Source organism: Pezoporus flaviventris, unplaced genomic scaffold (genome assembly GCF_033815535.1).
Source record: "Pezoporus flaviventris isolate CSIRO_AGI_PZ_B2104156 unplaced genomic scaffold, CSIRO_AGI_Pfla_v1 ptg000078l, whole genome shotgun sequence".
NCBI classification, from domain to species: domain Eukaryota; kingdom Metazoa; phylum Chordata; class Aves; order Psittaciformes; family Psittacidae; genus Pezoporus; species Pezoporus flaviventris.
In genome coordinates this window covers 11,466,622-11,484,308 of record NW_026892626.1, presented here as the reverse complement: position 1 = coordinate 11,484,308, position 17,687 = coordinate 11,466,622, and the positions used below count along the sequence as shown (strand labels likewise).

The window sequence follows — 17,687 nt, the reverse complement described above, 5'->3', positions numbered from 1 at the left end:
AGAGCTGCAATTCTCACAATACCCAGATAAGAAAACGATTGCCATGCTATATATTGAACAGCAGATTTATGCCTTAATCTGATTTTGTTTGCCATTCTCAAATATAAATGTTAGAACTAAAAAGATATTGGAAAAATCAAGCTTGGTTTAGACAAATGTTACCCACATTGACAATAAAGAACCACATTTTTTTAAGGATCAAAGAAATCTTTACACAACAGTTCTCTGTAATATATTCTTCCCCAAAATCTTTTTGGTATGAAGAAGGACTGTGAGACATTTTTCCCATTAATACATTCCAGTAAAAGTGATCACATTCATTTTGTATGCACTACACATATGCACAGATCTGTATGACTAGTGGTATCCTGTGGTATGGATGTCTGCATTAGCTGTGCTTTGTTTCACAAGAGTGAAAAGTAAAGTTTCTGTTTCAGTTTTCTCTTAGCTACTGGAAGTGAACAGACAGCAGATTACATATACGGGTTACATACCATGTACACTAGCACTCTCCATCTCTTTCTCTCCTTTCCATCCATTCTTCCCAGAAATTCAGTTTCAACAGTTTTGAGGGAGGTATCTCATGAATCACAGTTTTTGTAGAATGGGTTTTTCCATCAGCGACCTCTACAAGAGCTACATTGGCAAAAGTGTAATTGCTTTTCTACAATACTCGCCATCCAAGATGCTCACACCATTTTACAAACCAAACAGGATTTGTAATCTCACCATGAAATAAGTACATTAAGTGGGTGCTAAATGTTTACCCTTCCTACAGCACTCTTGTAAGAAACAACATGTATTTGGCCAAATGTAAATGCAATGCCAAAATTATTAACATAATTATTAATTTAATAAAATAAATAAATAATCGAGGAGTTCAGCTACTTAAAAGCACTTGTGCTTGAAAGAAATTACAGCACAGATGGCAGCAAACAAAGAGTTCACTCCTGCTCCAATTAAAAGCTAAACTCTGACTCACATAATTGCAGACGGAATCACTCCCAGGTACATTGACAGAAGAAGATAATTTTCAGCTCATACAGATTTTTGAAGTGCTTGGTATAGCTAAGTCATGTATCTGACTTAAACAGCTCAACTGGAAATGCCGACTGTATCCTTGAATGAAAATATTCTCCTGCATCTTCACCGAAGTGCACAAAGAATTCAGAATTCAAGTACGTAATTTCTAGAAATCAAACAACTTCTTGGTACTTTCACATCCAAATGAGGCAGAACTTTTTAATATGAAAAAACAGCTAAATCTTTATAACAAATTTGTTCCACTGAAGCATTTTTTTGTTTTAGTGGTCATTTTATTCTCTTTATTCTCTTTTTTCTCTTTACTCTCTTTTTTAAATTTTTTCAAAACAAATGCTGCAATCTACTGTTATATGCAGTAAAGGAAACACAGTGGGAAGAGCTGGAATCTTATTGTTAGCATTAGATAAAAAGGTGCAAGGCAGTTGCAGCAATATTAGTTCTTTGCTCATAAAATGCATAACTAGAGCACATAGTGCTACCTGTAACATCATGTCACACTTGCCAGGGTTAGTTATAGGCACAGGCAGTTCCTAGAGCAGCAGGTTGCTAAAGAGGGAGAGGGATCAGGAGGGTGTGAAAAACGGCCACGCTCTCACTGCCTACTTTGCCAAAAACAAAGCCCTGAAAATTAGGCTGCCTCCTGCTGCTGCAGGAATTAGAGTATATGGGACTTCGGTGGGAGCTGTTACTCCCCAACAGCAGCAACAGCTAAGTTCACCCTCTCCCTGGCAGCAGCAGAAGCGGTAAACCTCTTCCCTCTGCCTCTCCCTCTCGGCCCCACTCCTACTGCTTTCCCACCTGTAGTAAAATTTCAATTCTTCTTTCAGTGCTGAGAGCTAGATGTAATGTTTGCCATAAAGAGATACAAATAAATATTTGAAAAGCATTTACTAGAGCACAGCCCGAAATAAGTTTATGCATTGCCCTTCTTAGTCTAGAAAATCTAAAGACTTTTCCAATGGCAAAATGGAGAACTGTACCATGCTTTCTTGGTATTAAATCAAGTTGAACAATATCAGAAAGTATGTTCACATGCAGGGGGTTTTTAATGTTTTATCTACTGTTTAAAATACTGAGGTGTTGCATGAGAAACATTAGACACATAAGCCATATGTTGATAAAACACATGAGAATATTTGTGGTTTATAATTATGATAAATTAGATAGTATAGAACTTGTGGAAAGCGCTAGATTGACAGTCCTAGTAGTATGTAGACCCAGTGAACAGTTTTCCCTTATTATTCCCAGGTGTATGCTTCAACCCCATCTGAAGTGGAGGGAGCTTATGATAAACATAAGCATATTTCCATGGTGCATTTTGTTGCATGAAATAGTATTGCCAATGCCCTCTGTGTTGAATACATACACCCATGAGGAACTGCATTTCGTACAGGTGATTATACGAACACATCATCACTTCTTATCTGAGCAGGATTTAAACCATCAGCCCAAAGATGAAGTTATTTTATCACAGCAGCAGTAATTTTTAGTATGGCTTCTGCTAGGTCACACAGAAGGATAGCCTCTGTCTAGGGGAAAGTATGCTCAAACTATGAGAAGAAAACCCAATGGGAGGACACAATAGTGTGACCAAATTAGCCAATATAAAAAGCACTGGGTACAATACACCAGCTTCCAAATAACAGTCACCTGCTACCTGTCCCCTAGATAGTTTAGGCTCCTACTTAACACATAAGCATACCTTTTACTCATTGTCTCATGAGACAGATAAGCCATTTTCAGTTTTGAAATTTGTCTGAAGTATTTGGAGGGATACTGTGTTACTTGTTAATCCTAAAGACAGAGAACGGGAATACTTCATGATGGCAGAGGAAGGTGTTGCTTTTAAGAAATTAACCACTCTGCACTCAGGAATCTCAGAGCTTCTTGATTCTACTATTCGTGCTGAGCTGCAACTCTTTAGCATCTCCTCTGTAAGCTCCAGGACACTGAAAATCAAAAAGCAAAGAAAATTAAGTCATCTGACATAGTTTGATTTGCAGTTTTAAAGACTAAGTAGAACATTTTAGCATTTAGTCTGCTTAAATGGAATTTATACCTTAAGCCCAGGGCTCTCATTAAATTTTAGTCTATTAAAATGGTAAAATCCAATAAAAGTTAATAGCAACATTCTTTTAACTGGAGATTATCAAAGCGGTTGTGGAGTAAAATCTTAGACTGGAACAGGCACAATAGAGATTAAAACCAACAATATATTCCAAGTAACAATGCAGTAATGGAGTGGTGTTACATGGAATTTTAAGTAAACTTTTGTTAATGTTTGCCTTACAGTAAAGATAAAGGGCTTTCCCCTTGATTAGATTCAAAGATAGTCTAACAGAGGTACAAGACACCTCTGTAATACAGAAAAAATATTCAAAATTGTTGTCTCTGTACTTAAAGCAGGAAGAAGGTCCTACAGTCCTTCTCCCTGTGCTGTTCCCTGTTTCTGTTATAAAGCTACTTCTTACTGAAAACATAACTTACCTCAAGCTTAACAAATATGGATTCAGAAAGGCAGATGTAGTGTAATCACAGCATACAACCAGATGCCAAAGCCACTCAAACAAGGAGCATCTGAAAAACAGAAAGCATTACGGCTTAGTGTCACTAGTACAGTCTTACCTACATGACCTCAAAGAGGTGCAGCAAATTCCAACATCTGAATCCTAATTACATTCAGCTGCTCAAAAGATGACACTGCTCAGAATACTCCCAGTTTAACATACACAGCTCTGAAGAGCAGCTTTACCTAGGGGTGGTACTCACTAGAAGTAGGAAAAATGAACAAGAAGCTCACGAACTCAGGAGATCTTTACCCAGAAAACTCCTTACTTTGGCATATCTACAGAGGGACAGGTCAAACACAAGGGACCTAGACTGTTTCTGGGGAAGGTCTGCTCTAATTTCCAGCAAGGGCATCTTAGCAATTCAGTCCCCCTTACTCTTCTTTTAGCACCTCAACATTCCTCTCTTTTCTTCAACAGCTTATGTCTCACTGGTATCACTGGAAGCAACAATATTTGCTGTCTGATAGTGATGAATTCTCAGTGTTGGCTTGACTGAATCCAAACTCTCACTCATTGTAAAGCACCCACTAACATACTTGCCAGCACAACTTGTCTGGTATAAAGTGCAATATGGAGAAGTAAAAACCACTAAACATGTTAAACCACTAAAACGTAGGTGCTAATAAGCTTTAATTCCAAATAGGATGGGAACAGCAGGAAAAACTGCTCAAGAGGTCCTACAGTGTCGATAAAGATACTAATCCAACCCAGTGCTACCTCCTTTCAGCTTTGCAAAACAAGGTTCTGCTGCAGGTAATGGTTGTGATCTGAAGGTCCAGAGAGGTAGAGCCAAATTTAGCCAAAAATACGGGAAAGGAGGAGAGGAAAAAGCTCACTGTTTCAGACTGCCTTTTACATAAACTAGTACTTAGCATCGTGTAACACTACTAGCAACATATAGCTGCTAATGCCTTCTAACCATCATCCTCCATTATCTCTTGTTGTGGGTAAATCCAACAACATACGTCGTTTGTCTTGGTCAAACAAACGTTTTGAGGCATGAGATTTAAGGTGCGAGTTAAATAGTTGATTAGGAAACTCAGTGTAACCCACCTTCAAAATACAGGTGTGATCCTGGTGGATGATGCAGGACTGAACACCCCACTGCTGTGTGTCCTTCCCCTCTCTGAAGAAGGGAGCGACTATACTCACCACTTGGAGCTGCGATTTGCACCTCCTGGGTAGTGCTTGCAGTGTTTTGTGTCTCTGGGGTGCTTGTCCTGGCTCCATCCAGTGCCAGCTGAAGGCTTTGGAGCTGTGATGTATTCAGATGCTCACGCTGTGACCTGGTAACCATGGCGGCACTTTCAGGGCCCAGGTTTGCTATTTGTTCTGGGGACAATGCCTAGGAGAAATAAAAGCCAGGCTGTCAATTACATAAAGCAGGTAAGGAATCAGAAGTCAGCATTGCCTTGCATTTGGAACAAGAGGAAGTAGCTTTCAACATTGTGTTGCCATAAAAAAAAAAAAAGCTCAATAGTGCTTAAAACCCCCCTCTGCATTCATTTACTGACCATTCATCTGGCTCTCACTCTTCTCTTTGTTGCTGGGATCTGACAGTTTGAAAAAGCTTTCTATGCCAACACTATATTGAACATTTCTTCAATATATTGCTGGAGTTTAATTTTCCAGCCGTTTCTTTTCTGATCTGTTCAAACACTGATGACACTGTGTATCCTCCCATTTTTGTCATTTATTTTCTCTTACATCTGCTCCCAGGCAACATCACTTGAACCTATATTTGACCTTTGATTATAGTTAGCAGTAAAGCAATGACATGAAAAAAAAAAGTGCTTTAATTCCATTACTCAATTTTCTCATTTAGATTGAAAATCTTTCAAATTTGGTCATATTAAAACTTGAGTTTAAAAATGAAAGATGGCAATCATAATCTTACAGTAATTATCTTATATCACATAGCAATTAACCAGTTTGTAAAGCCTGCATGTATTGGGTATGCTGGATTGCTTTGATACTAGTTAACATTCTGCAGTCACAAGAATTTTAGCCCTCCTACACAGCAAGCCTACTTTGCTGCAGTAATTCTGTATCCAGGTTCTACTTTAGAAAGACTAAATTCCCCTTCCAAGTAGGTCAGACAATAGAGCAAACCCTTCCCGATTTTTGTCTGCCAAATGATGTGCTTTTTCAAACTGAATAAACACATGCAGATGCCTGTGGGTCCAGAAATTCTGAATTGAGCCTCTTCTTAATTAATGTCCATAATGTTTCATAAACCAGAAACTGAATAATGTATTCAGCCATAAAATGAAGTTACACAAAACTTGTGTAAAATCAAATTCTGCTTTGAATGTTTCAAATACTGAAAACTTCTTCCAAGAGGGTGCCGTTATTCATTAAGCACATTTTGTAGCATTGTTACCATTCTTACTAACAAAACATGATTATTTCAAGGAAATTCCACAAAATGCTATAGATCTTCAGTTTTGCCTGTTTTTCAAAGAAACAGTTGCACAAAGGACAATTCAGGGTCATCTAAACTGTCAGTGGTACTGTGCAAAATAATGGTCAAGGGTTTTTTTCTCTTTTATGGAAGCTGACACAATTAATTAACTGTTTAGCTCATCTATCCATAAGTACATTGCTTGCCTGAGCATCTGAAAGAGACCAGCATAGGCAGAATATTAAACTTGTCACTAGGTCAAATGATGTCTGGGGCAGAGATCTCAAGATCCATGTTCTTATTTCTGGTCCACGTTCAGATCTGATGTAATTGGGTGAAATTCCTTTCTATCCGTATCTGCTGTACAATCTGTTTTTTAGAGCTAACCTGGGAGAACGTTGCAAATTTTAGGATAATAGAAAAGCTCTTACATAGTCAGCAGAGAGCAGCTATGATAGCATCCTTGCTAATGTTAATAAACAGAGAAGAAAACTCATATCTGAATATAGGGTTGGAAGAAAGAGAGTCCGTTCCCTGCTTTCCAACCCTAGATCTTTGCTTTTTCCTTGGGATGCATTCTGAAGAATAAATAAAGCTTATCTAGCATATTTTATGGGCATCACAAATACAGATGATATAGCTGAAAGTTAATGTTTCAGATCCTTGACTGCCTCTCACTTAACACACCGTAGAAAAATTCTTGCTGAAACCCAAAACCAAACTATAAATCAGTGCTGCAGTTTATTTATACTAGAGTAAAAATGATAGAAGTTCGGTTACATCTTCAGTAACCAAGCTCTTACTTGGAAAATTTCAGGAGGTATAAGTCTTATTGCCACTGGCTGGAAATATGGCATCAAATTTTTATCAAAAGCTTTTAATTCATCCTCATTCAAACCACCTAAAAAACCAAACCACAATAAGAACACAACTCAGTTAACGCTCTTTTTATTATTTTTAGGAAAATACAAATTTTAAGCATTCATACAAAACATCTAATAAATGGTTTACTTCAGTGTGTTATGGAGAGAGATACTGGTTCTTTTTTTTTGCTTTCTTTCATTATATTCCAACATTATAAATCATCTGACTTTAACCACTGGAATGTACGCTATGGTATGGAATGTACTCTATCTGAGTTACTTTTGGAAACGAGAGAGTGATAAAAATCAATAAAATCATAAGCAGCATTATTAAGGAATACTTGTTCACAGCCTCTTCTGATACAAGATTAGGGAGTGTAAGCATGCAATGGGAATTACTTCTTCACTCATTAGGTACTTACAGTGTGGAATCATTGCTGCAGGCATCAGGGATGCTAAAATTTATGAGTTCAGTGCGCAGTTAAGTGATTACACGGAAAAAAAAAAAATCCATGAACAAAATTGTGTGGGACCTCTGGCTCAGGAAGTCTCAGAGACTGTGAGGACACTCTAGAGAAGTACCACTCCAGGCTGACAACCCTGCTGCTCTTTCGCTCTTCCCCAGGCAGCCCATTCTTTCCACTGTTGGAGGCAGGATGCTCGGTCAGCTAGAGCACTGCTCTGACCCAACACAGCCACTCCTGTGGCAGCATGGCTGACAAACAGTGAGTGGGTTTGAAAACCTGACTGGTTTCACCCTCCTTGATTTACCCATTCCAGCTTACAGGACCCAAATGACTTCAAGGCTATGCTCCCCAAAGTCAGTTTGAGAGGACTGAGAGAACATTATGGACTGAGATAACACAACTTTTCCTTAAGTGTTAATGAAATTGCTGAATGTCCATCCCTGCAGGTAACTGCTTTCTAGAAGAAATGCCTTTTTCCAGCCTAGAAAAAGGCCCTGCTCTGTGAACCTGTCTCTTTATGCTTCATAACAATGCTTCAGAACCATCACCATCTGGAGTCTGATTTCTGTTACCTGCTATAGTACCAATTTCCTGCAAAACAGATCCGTTCCAGCTGGTAGTGGTACCAAACACAGATTCTGTCATCTTCTTAAACTGGCTCAGAACAGGGGTGCTACAAAACAACAGGCCAATTCTTGCAACAGCAGCACTGTAAAAGGCAACAAAGTTAATGTTACATGCTGCAATTACATAAATATACCTGGAATATACTTAGTCTACTGTAAGAAGTCTCTAAACCCATTTTCCATTCAAAACATATGTACACAAATTGCATACGAACGTTTAACACTTTGAGCAAAAACCTGGGTTTCTCAACGCAATACTTAAATGGTGAGATATCAATGGCAGAGGAAACCTAAAATAGAATATATTTTAAGTATCTAGTGTACACCTTCTGTAATAGTTATTACCTTTCTAAATGCATTTAAAATGTAAAATAGCATCCTTTAGGCTCTGGAAATCTTGAAGGAAAAAAAATGCACAATAAATGTTATCAACAGAGATACTAATGAATATTTCATTAAGTATTAAATATATTACCTGAATTCAGCAGGCCTTATGGACATGATTTCTGTGGAGTTCAAAGCACAGAGAATAGCTCCTAATCCAACTAAATCAAAGCTTTTCAGTGTACTGATTGTCTGGCCAGAGTCTTCTAGAAAACCTTGCAAAATAGATCTTGCCTACAAAAGCAGTAAAATATTATGCATGAACAGAGTAAATATAATTGAAGGCTTTGTTACTAAAGCTCAAAATCTTACTAGAAGCCATGTACCGTATGTAATCCTGAGGCTCCCTGATATAATTAATTGTAACTTTGCCATATTCAGGAGCAGCATTGTCACAATCTGTATGTGACTCTTAAACAAAGCACTGTTACACAACCACTTCCCAAGTGCAAGTGATTTGAAAGCACTTTGTACCTCTGCTTGTGACCCAGGTCACAAGCAAACACTTCACCAGAAGAAACAGGCACTGAGTTACCAACAGAACTGCCCAATTCATTTAAATTGCTGTAAGAAAACAAATTACTCAAGGGGTTCAGTATGAAATTTTTAGTTTTTCCTAATCCTCAGGTTGTCTTATCGAAGAGTCACCTACAGGTGATGACCTGTGTTTAGGCATAGTTTTCAGATATGAATGGGATATTGGTACTAAAATGCTTCTGCAAGCCTAAGTCATTTAGGACAGTGCTCATTCTAAGTTAACCATTTAAAAACTATGTATCTAGCTTAAGCCTGCCACCAAGGCATCCACCAAAGTCAGCAAAAGGAATAAGCATATTCCAAGATTTCCTAATCCACAATGCTGAGCCTCAAATGATTAGCTTAAACTAGCTGCCTAACGTCTAGACAACTGAAGTTAGGTAGGATGAGCCTCTTAACCAGCTATTCTTACTGACAGCAGGAAACCTCAAAAGCCAATTAATACTGTATAAATCCCCCCCTCCCCCACAAGTGCTGCTTTCTGATGGTGCTCTTCAGAATGAGAATCTATTACATGGATGTGTGATATTTTGCCAAAGCTGCCTGCCACCATACAGCATCTGTGCAGCTGAGGAGCCCTGATGGTATGGGTCCCAAAGTCAGAAATATGCTGCCAATTGCATATGCAATAAAAGCTTTTAACTCTTTTTATGAAAGTCCCATTGACATAACTAGTAATTATTCAAAGAAAGGAAGATGTGAGGGGCATATTTGCTAATAACTTAGGCTTCTATGGTAGTGGATGCTGGGGCTGGGGCCACACTACCTCTTCAGTGATTACTCTTAGGAAGGGTTAGTATCTCCTAGCAGTAGTATCTATTGTAGGGCTAGGGTGAGATGAGCTGCTGACCTCTTTCTACTATTTAGTGGGCAAGTGCTAAAGAATACATTCATCACCATCACAATTGAAAGCGATTGATGTCCTCTGTGCCATCTCACCAGGGAAGCCAGCAGCGAGGCAGACATCAGTGCTGACCTACCTGCCCACTTTCACTGGGGTCACAGCTGCAGAAAAGCAGCAGGGGGTAGTGTGGATTGCTATATCTGTTTCTAGGACTTCACTCCCAATGGGTGGGAATCCAGGGCTTTTCACCAGGAGTACCTCCAGTAACATACTTACCTGGGTAAGAGTCCATCCTGTTTGCTGACTAAGTACAGAAATGGTGTCAATAGAATGCAAATCCAGCTCTTCAATTTCATGTTCAGTGAGTGCTAGAGCAATGCGGCCCAGGGAAACAATATGATAACTCTTCCAGTCTGGCAGCAATCCCCAAACCTTTAGAAGAGATTCATTAATGTCTAATAGATCATTATGTATCTTCCTCCATATACACCATTCTCAAACCCGTTGATTTATAAAGTCCCAATACCAGGAGTATGCCTCTTTTCATACCAAAGGCAGAGCTTGTGTACTGTGAAGGTTTTTGAGGTTCTACACTAATAATGGTTAGTTTATCTAAAAATGCTGTAATTTGTACAGCTTGAGCTTGTTGATAAGTCAGCACAGGGACTCCCGGAAGTGTTGCTGTAGGAGCAAGTACTACTAAAACCAATGAAAATGCAAGTCTGTGCTGAGATCCACACTGCTACACCACTACCATGAAAGCAGCACCTGGACAACCCAGACTTCCACAGTAGCTGCAATTACTCTGGTGGAGTGACCTTAAATTGCCTTTATGAGCAGTTATTCTGGCTCAGTCATTGACCAGAAAAGCAGAAATCGAAGTAGAGAATCAGGTAATACAGACAAACAGCCAGTTACTAAAGTTCTGATTTCTAGCTTGTGTGCATGCAATATAAAAAAAAAATTAATAATTTAAATGTGTTTGTAAGTATTGATACAGTTAAATCTGTAAAGCTCTGTAAAAAACAAAGAAATAGGCAGGAACTCTTCTAAACCAGTACCAATGTATCTAAACTGACAAGTTCCAGTGGTTTTAACCTTATCTGTGATATCGTTACAGCGATTCAAAAGCTGTCACACATCAACTCTAAGAAAATTTTGATTTCAGGAAAAGGTCTGTCAGAATAAGGAACAATGAAGGTCCATCAAGAGTTGAATTTGCAGAGGGAAGAGATGCCAATTACATTTAGTTGGAAATGACACAACACGGTGATCAGTGGTCAGTACCTCTTAGGATGCGGCCAATTGTCTTTACAGAAAAAAAGACACTGGCTTTTAGCTGGAGGAAGTGACTTGCACAAGACAGGTATTACATGTTTAGAAGATGCTTTGCTGGGCCTGAGTTTCCACCAGATCTTTTATGCTGGTTTTACGATGTCATAAAGAACAGAAAAAAGAGTCTAAGCCTGGGAAATTTCAATCTTTTCCAAAGAAAATAGATAGTAGAAAGCATTAGCCCAATTTTAAAGCTCTTTATTCTCTAGCTTAAGAGATACATGAAACACATGCAGTTATAAATGTCGTGTGTCTATTTCTTGATTTAGGTCATAAACTACAGAATTTGAAGTACTTCATAAACAATATTATCTGACAGCACTGGATGAAATCTCAGATATAATGATATAAATAACACAACATATGAAAATAAAACACTCCTTTGTCCTCATTCACCTAGAGACTGCAGATCCATACATCTGTTACTATCACAGAGCTTGGAGACCTTCCACTTATGAGTGAGCTAAGCTTCTTACTTTCATTAGGCACAATCTGATAACTAGACTTTTTGTATTAGTTTGGAACAATGAGCAGTACACAGTTTCTTTTAGGGAAATTCAATCGATTTAGGAGAAATTAAAGGTGGCTTAATCAAACCTTTAATCAAAGATGCCCTTTAGTTAATAACATAACAGCATCATGTGCATATAATTACAAAGTTCTTTCTCTGTACTGTCTGATTTCTCATGCTTGACTTTCACTGTAACAGCCCATTGCATTTTGCCAACTAATATATAGGAAGTCTGTTTTTGTCTAGCAGCAATCTGCCCTCAAACACTCATATAGACAGAGTATAATTTCATGCAGTGCACTGCAGATCTGTGTATCTTTGAATTGCATATAGCTGGGATATGAGTGTATTAAACTTGTTGGCAATTTCTCTACAGCGGGTATCGCTCTCTAGGTATATGATTATGTTGCACTGCTGTAAAATGTTTTAGTTCCCATTATCTTGGATAAGCACTGGCTTTATTTTCTTCTAGGATTGTATTTTTTTTCCCTCCCTTTTCCAACTCACATGTCTCCATGCTGATAGAAGGAAGATGTCTTGGGAAGAATGCATTTTATGCAGTGGGCTGTTGCCCTGCTGCAACAAGGCAGCAGAGACAGAATTGCAGGGAGTCACCATCTGCCCTTGGAATCTGGTTAGTGCTACTTCTCTTTGAGCAGTTGCAGTACAGGAGTTTTAGAAGTGGAGCTTCATTGCTAAAAACTGCACTGTTGTCTTATCTACCCAAAAGTCATGATCAGCTTCCCTGTTTTGGCTGCAGCTGGTGGTTTAAGGAGATGCTGCCCAGGCCCACCTTGTCCCCTGCTCTGCTTTCCTCCAGAGGTCACAGCCTCAGATCTCCAAGCATCTGCACTTGTCCTGCTCACAACCAACTGCACTTGTAGATGCTCCCTAACCTCATTCTGTCAGAATCATCAGATGGAGCCTAAAAATGACTTTTTAAATGTTGGATCATTTTGACAGAACAGGATTACAGAGCAGCTAGTCATGCAGAGATGGAAACAGCAGATAACTTCCAGCAGATGCTGGTGACAGGAAGCTGAAGATCAGCTGGGGATGGTAACCTCTTCACCTCTGGGTTTTCTGCAACCAAAACAACTTGTTTTACTGCACCCTAAGGCTTTTCCTTGCTGGAACACAAGTATGTTTGGGTTCCTTGGCAGTGCAGCAACCACAAAGCAGCAAAGGGTCACCCTCAGGGAGAAGTACAACACCAACAGGGATGGGGTCTGACTTCTCTCCCAGCCCATAGCTGGCCAAGGCAGCATTGCTCAGAGCCCAGACACCTTGCTGATGCTCTGCACCAGATGCAGGGTGCTGAAATGCACCCCCCTCTCCCCTGAGTACTCTGGCACAAATCCTGCGCTGCAGTGCCAGATGAGGAGAGGTTTCAGTCCTGCACTGCTGCTGCAGTATGGGCATCACGTACAGAATGAAGCCAGGGCAAGTACCTCTCTGAGGAGCTCCAGAGGAGCTGCATTGCTGCACTCTGAAAGAAAGAGGTGCCAGCAGTGCTGCAGGAATGGTGGTGAGAGCTGAGACTACAGCCCTGTTCCTCTCTATAAATTTACAGCCTGGCAAATATAGAAGTCTTCTTTCTGCTCTGCTTCTTTAACTTGCACTCATCAGTAATATCCTAGTAAAGACAGACTAAATGCATGTGTGTTTTTTCCTCCCTACAATTTCCTACCGATGGGTTTGTCCCTGCCTGTGATAAGGAGGTAGAACAAGCTTTATTCATCTAATAACAGTATCTCTCAGTCAGTTTGGTTTTGCACCACTATAAACTATATTTAACACTGATGTAGACAGTTTAATGTGCCAAATTTAATTCTCAGCAGACCAATCAACAGCCTATAGTACTGCTTGCTGATTTTTCATTTATGAAAGAAAAGTGAGAAGCAAACAACTGAAAAGAAATTAAAAGCACTTACATTTTTCAGCTGCCAATAGCTCAGAACTACTTGCTTATTGACTCTAAAGCAAGGGCAATATTCTTCTACCACCATCTCATATTATTTTTCCAATAAACAACAGATATTCTTGCAGCAGTAGACACATTGCCATAGCACAGTTATTTTATAACTGCATAGTTCAATAGCAGCAAATCAAATTATGGATTTAATTTTCCTTCACAGACAGGATAGTTACCTGCTTGGCTTTTTCCTTCAAGGCAATAAGCTGAGAACTGTTAAAACCAGAGACAGTCCCAAGAAGTTCCACATTTTTGTCAAAAGTCCCTGCGTCCATGCATTTCAGTTCCTGAACTGACCAAAAGACATTTGCTTCTGCTAATTTAATGATTTCATCTGAAGTAGGAACTCTGGTTCCCAGGCAATCTGGAAAAAAAGTGAAATAGAAAGAGTTTTCTTCAAGGAGACTGTAAAAAGGAAATCAAAGCAATATATAGAGATTCAAGAAGGTGACAGTTTGTGAATTAACTGCAGCTGATGTGATATCGATAAATTAATTATCTTGCAATAAAATAATTTCTTTAAATAGTTACATTGTTAAATATTAACACTGTTAAATATTTACATTGTCCTAGATATAAAACTAGAATTTGCCTAACTTGGAAGAAATTAAGTTATATTCTTTGTCCTCCAAAGGTAGTGCATGCTGGAAAAGAAAACAAGAGCAGACATATTTCAGAACAGTTACAATACAGGATGGCACAATAAAATTAAAATCTGGATGTGTGCAATAAGAACAACCAGTATCTTGCAAGTTTCTTTCAAGTCTAATTCCCTAAAGGCATCAAAACCCAAGCAAGAGCTTATTCTGAGGTAAAACCATTGTTCTCTGGGAGCCTCGCTTCAAGTAAAAATGAAATGCAAATCTTTGGGATGACCTTGGTGGAAGTCTCCATACAGCTATGTCACTGTTCACAGAAAAATGTTGCAGCTGAATAAACCTCACATTCAAACAGCACGTATGTGATTCCAGTTGAACAGGAAAAATAACAGACATGAGAGGTCCTTTTACTCTGAAACACCCTGACAAAGACGTATGTCTTGCAAGACTTGCCTGACATTTAAACAAGGTGAAGACAGAAGCTGGATGTGTCAGAGAAGCATGGTGCTTGTTCTTTATGTCAAGCATGTTGTTAAAACGTCAGAATCTAGAGAGGGCTGCTCACTTACAACAAAACTGTATGGACAGAAAAACTCCATTTTAAAAAATCATATTTATGGTCAGGTTCTGGTGCTATGCATGATCAAATGAGACAGCTTCCATTCTGTGTTTTAACAAATCCTGGTCTCTGTTGGCATAATCTACCTCTAATATTGATGGAAAGCAGAAATTAGAATCCTAATGTAGTGGCTTACTGCTCTCTGTCCTGTCACTAATTTAGGAAAACCTTATTTAATAATTACCTAAACCAAATAATCCCTACGTGTCTTCGGATACGGTTGTTACCAGTAAAACCCAAGAACTTCACAGATGCTGTGCCTGAGCTAAGCTCCCTCAGATAGACAAATTAAAGTGAGGATATACAAAGTAGATTTGTACTTTGAAAGGAGGCAGAGAAGGGATTTACTTGCATCAAAGGAAGCTGCAGTAGTGGGTAGAACACAGAAAAGACTGAATCTGTTGAGCAAACGAAAATGTTGTTCAGCTTCCACTGTACCAGCTGACATTCTGCTCTCCCTTTACACCACCCTCTTGTGAAGCTGCATTGTTTCACTTTCCCCTGCTGCAAAAGGTCAGCTTTTATTATGTAAATACTACCCATCAAGACACAATGCAGTTCCCTTCCCCAAGTCAAGTAAACCTAATATTTTGTGTTCTTACAAAAAAAAAAAAAAATATTGATTTTATTATTTGTAACACACCAGATACACTGGTGCAATTACAGAGGGAAATATTAACTAGACTCCTGGCTTTGCTTCCTGTGTCTGATACTACTTCACTCTTCCTTTTGCTATATAATTGCATTTAGTTTGATGAAGAACGTATACTATATGTAACATAGTATAATATCTCAGTGCTTGAAGTAAATAACTTGAATTCTTTTTCCAGCATTGCCACTGCTTTCCAGTAGCACCTCAGGCACACGATTTCCACATTTTACCTCCTATTTTCCATTTTGCTCTAAGTACTACCTTTTTTTCTTGATGCAGACAGAGATGTAAGAACTCTGACACTGCTAATTGTTATCGTTATTAACATTAGCTTACAATGGGACTGCGAGAAATGTAAAATAGCAGGTTGGTACCATGAAGAGCATCAGTGTTATTCCAGAGCCATTTGCACAATACCCAATGTTTTAGTGAGTTACAGCCATATCATAATATGAGATAAGAGCCAAATCAGCCATAAAATTTAATTCCTTATTGAAATGACTGTGTGAGTTGTGTGGAGTTGATGTTTGGTAACAGAACTTCAGTAACACACTTGAACTGTGGAAATATTTCTTAGACTAGCATGAAAAATCCTTCAAATTTTTATCTTCCAGATACCCCCTCAGCTGAGCTCATGCACCCAAAGTGAATGACAAGTTCTCATAGCCCTGGAGCCAAGTTACCCTTTGACAAAGATCATTAGCTTCACTGGCAAGTTTGGTCCTTGCAATGCAGATGAGAGTGCTCTGCAACTGGGCTGTACCTGAGTTAGCATGCTTAAAGAAGTCTTTGGGATTCATGGTGTTGTGATCTCAGCCTAATAAAGCACATGTAAAGACACAAACATACAGAATTGCCTGATGCGGAACCTCTAGTCCTGTGTGCCATGTTTAAAGACTGGTGATCTGATGGTTTACTTGTTAAAGGAAGAGTGAATTTCATTCATACAGATGGACAAACACTGCTATTCCACCAGATAGATTCTGCACTTTATAGAGCATGTTAGCTGTGTAATGACTCCTCTGATCAACAGAGGTCATGTTTTTTTTCCAGGCTATGTAAAACTACAACTCTGTAGAACACCCTCTGTCTCTCTCTGTATACAAATACAGCAGTATCAGGAGCAAAAATTCATCCCCAGAGATACACAGTTATCATTATACAAGCAGATGGATTTCCATGGTGCCTCAAGGGCTTGCTGAGAGTTTGGATCTGTATTCTCTTGGGCAGAGAACCAATGGGAAAACTTTCAGACATAAACGCAAACAGTAACAAACTCCTTGAAATTGTGGGGGTCTAAATTCCCATTAGCGCTTTCCAAAGCCTCGGCCCCTAGTAGGGCTGTTATCCATGGCATAGGATGGCATAGCTTAAAAATTCTGCCTGGGTGAATTTCAAGAGAAAGAATAAAGTTATTGTAGTAACAGAATATAGTCAAAGAATGTACCTTATACAAAGAAAATGATCCATTTGTTACTAGAGATAATGTCACTAATAGATTAGTTCAGTTGCCAATTAAAATACTTTTTAGATTATAGCAAACTTTGTCCATTTGGACAGACAAAACACGGTGCCATCAATGTAGATTTAAGAACAGCCGAGTCAACATATGCCCATGTCTGGCAAAAGATTAGCTGTGTGCAATCTTTTGGCACAACAGTAACTTATCACCTTCATAGGTTTTTAATTCAAGGATTTTCACTTAAATTACACAGGAAAGTTAAAATAAACAAAACCTTCTAACTCAAATAATTCATCTTTCTCCTTTGTGCAGTCAGATAAATTCCAGAAGATGCTTAACTGTGCAATCCTGTAATGAAATTAAGTGTTTCAGCAATTGGTCAATGTATCAGACAACCATGGGCAAGAGAACAAAGACTAACTGGTTTTGCTGTAAGTCTGACCCTCTTTAAATTATTTGAGGCTTTGCTTTTTGTTGTTTGGCTTCTCAGAATGTATTTAATGATAAAGTGAAACAAAAAAGTCTGTTTGAACTGCACCAGCACAGCCCAAAATGGCACCATTGTAAATCTGTAACTTTGACTGATACCATGTGAAATACTGACCAGGTCTGGTGACAGGTGATTTGATGTTGGCAGTGGCATTGGAGACAGATTCAAATACAGTTGATAGAAGCTCTTCAGCTGAAGAAATTGGTCCGCTTGTCTTTGCTATTTGTAAAATGATATCTGGGAACTTCAAAAGGAAAGAAAGAATAAGTAGGACTTTTCCCTTTTAAAACAAACCAGTTTGCAGA

At 38.8% G+C, this 17,687-nt stretch overlaps 1 protein-coding gene across 1 annotated transcript in view; it reads right to left on the bottom strand.

The window, feature by feature from the left end:
- Positions 1-4,669: 4,669 nt before the first annotated feature.
- OTOA (otoancorin) overlaps positions 4,670-17,687 on the bottom strand; it is a 37,625-nt gene continuing 24,607 nt past the window's right edge. The window contains 8 exon segments of the mRNA XM_061473313.1: positions 4,670-4,750; positions 4,753-4,959; positions 6,822-6,919; positions 7,921-8,057; positions 8,450-8,592; positions 10,016-10,171; positions 13,737-13,924; positions 17,497-17,626. Of these exon segments, the coding sequence (XP_061329297.1) occupies positions 4,670-4,750; positions 4,753-4,959; positions 6,822-6,919; positions 7,921-8,057; positions 8,450-8,592; positions 10,016-10,171; positions 13,737-13,924; positions 17,497-17,626 (1,140 nt within the window).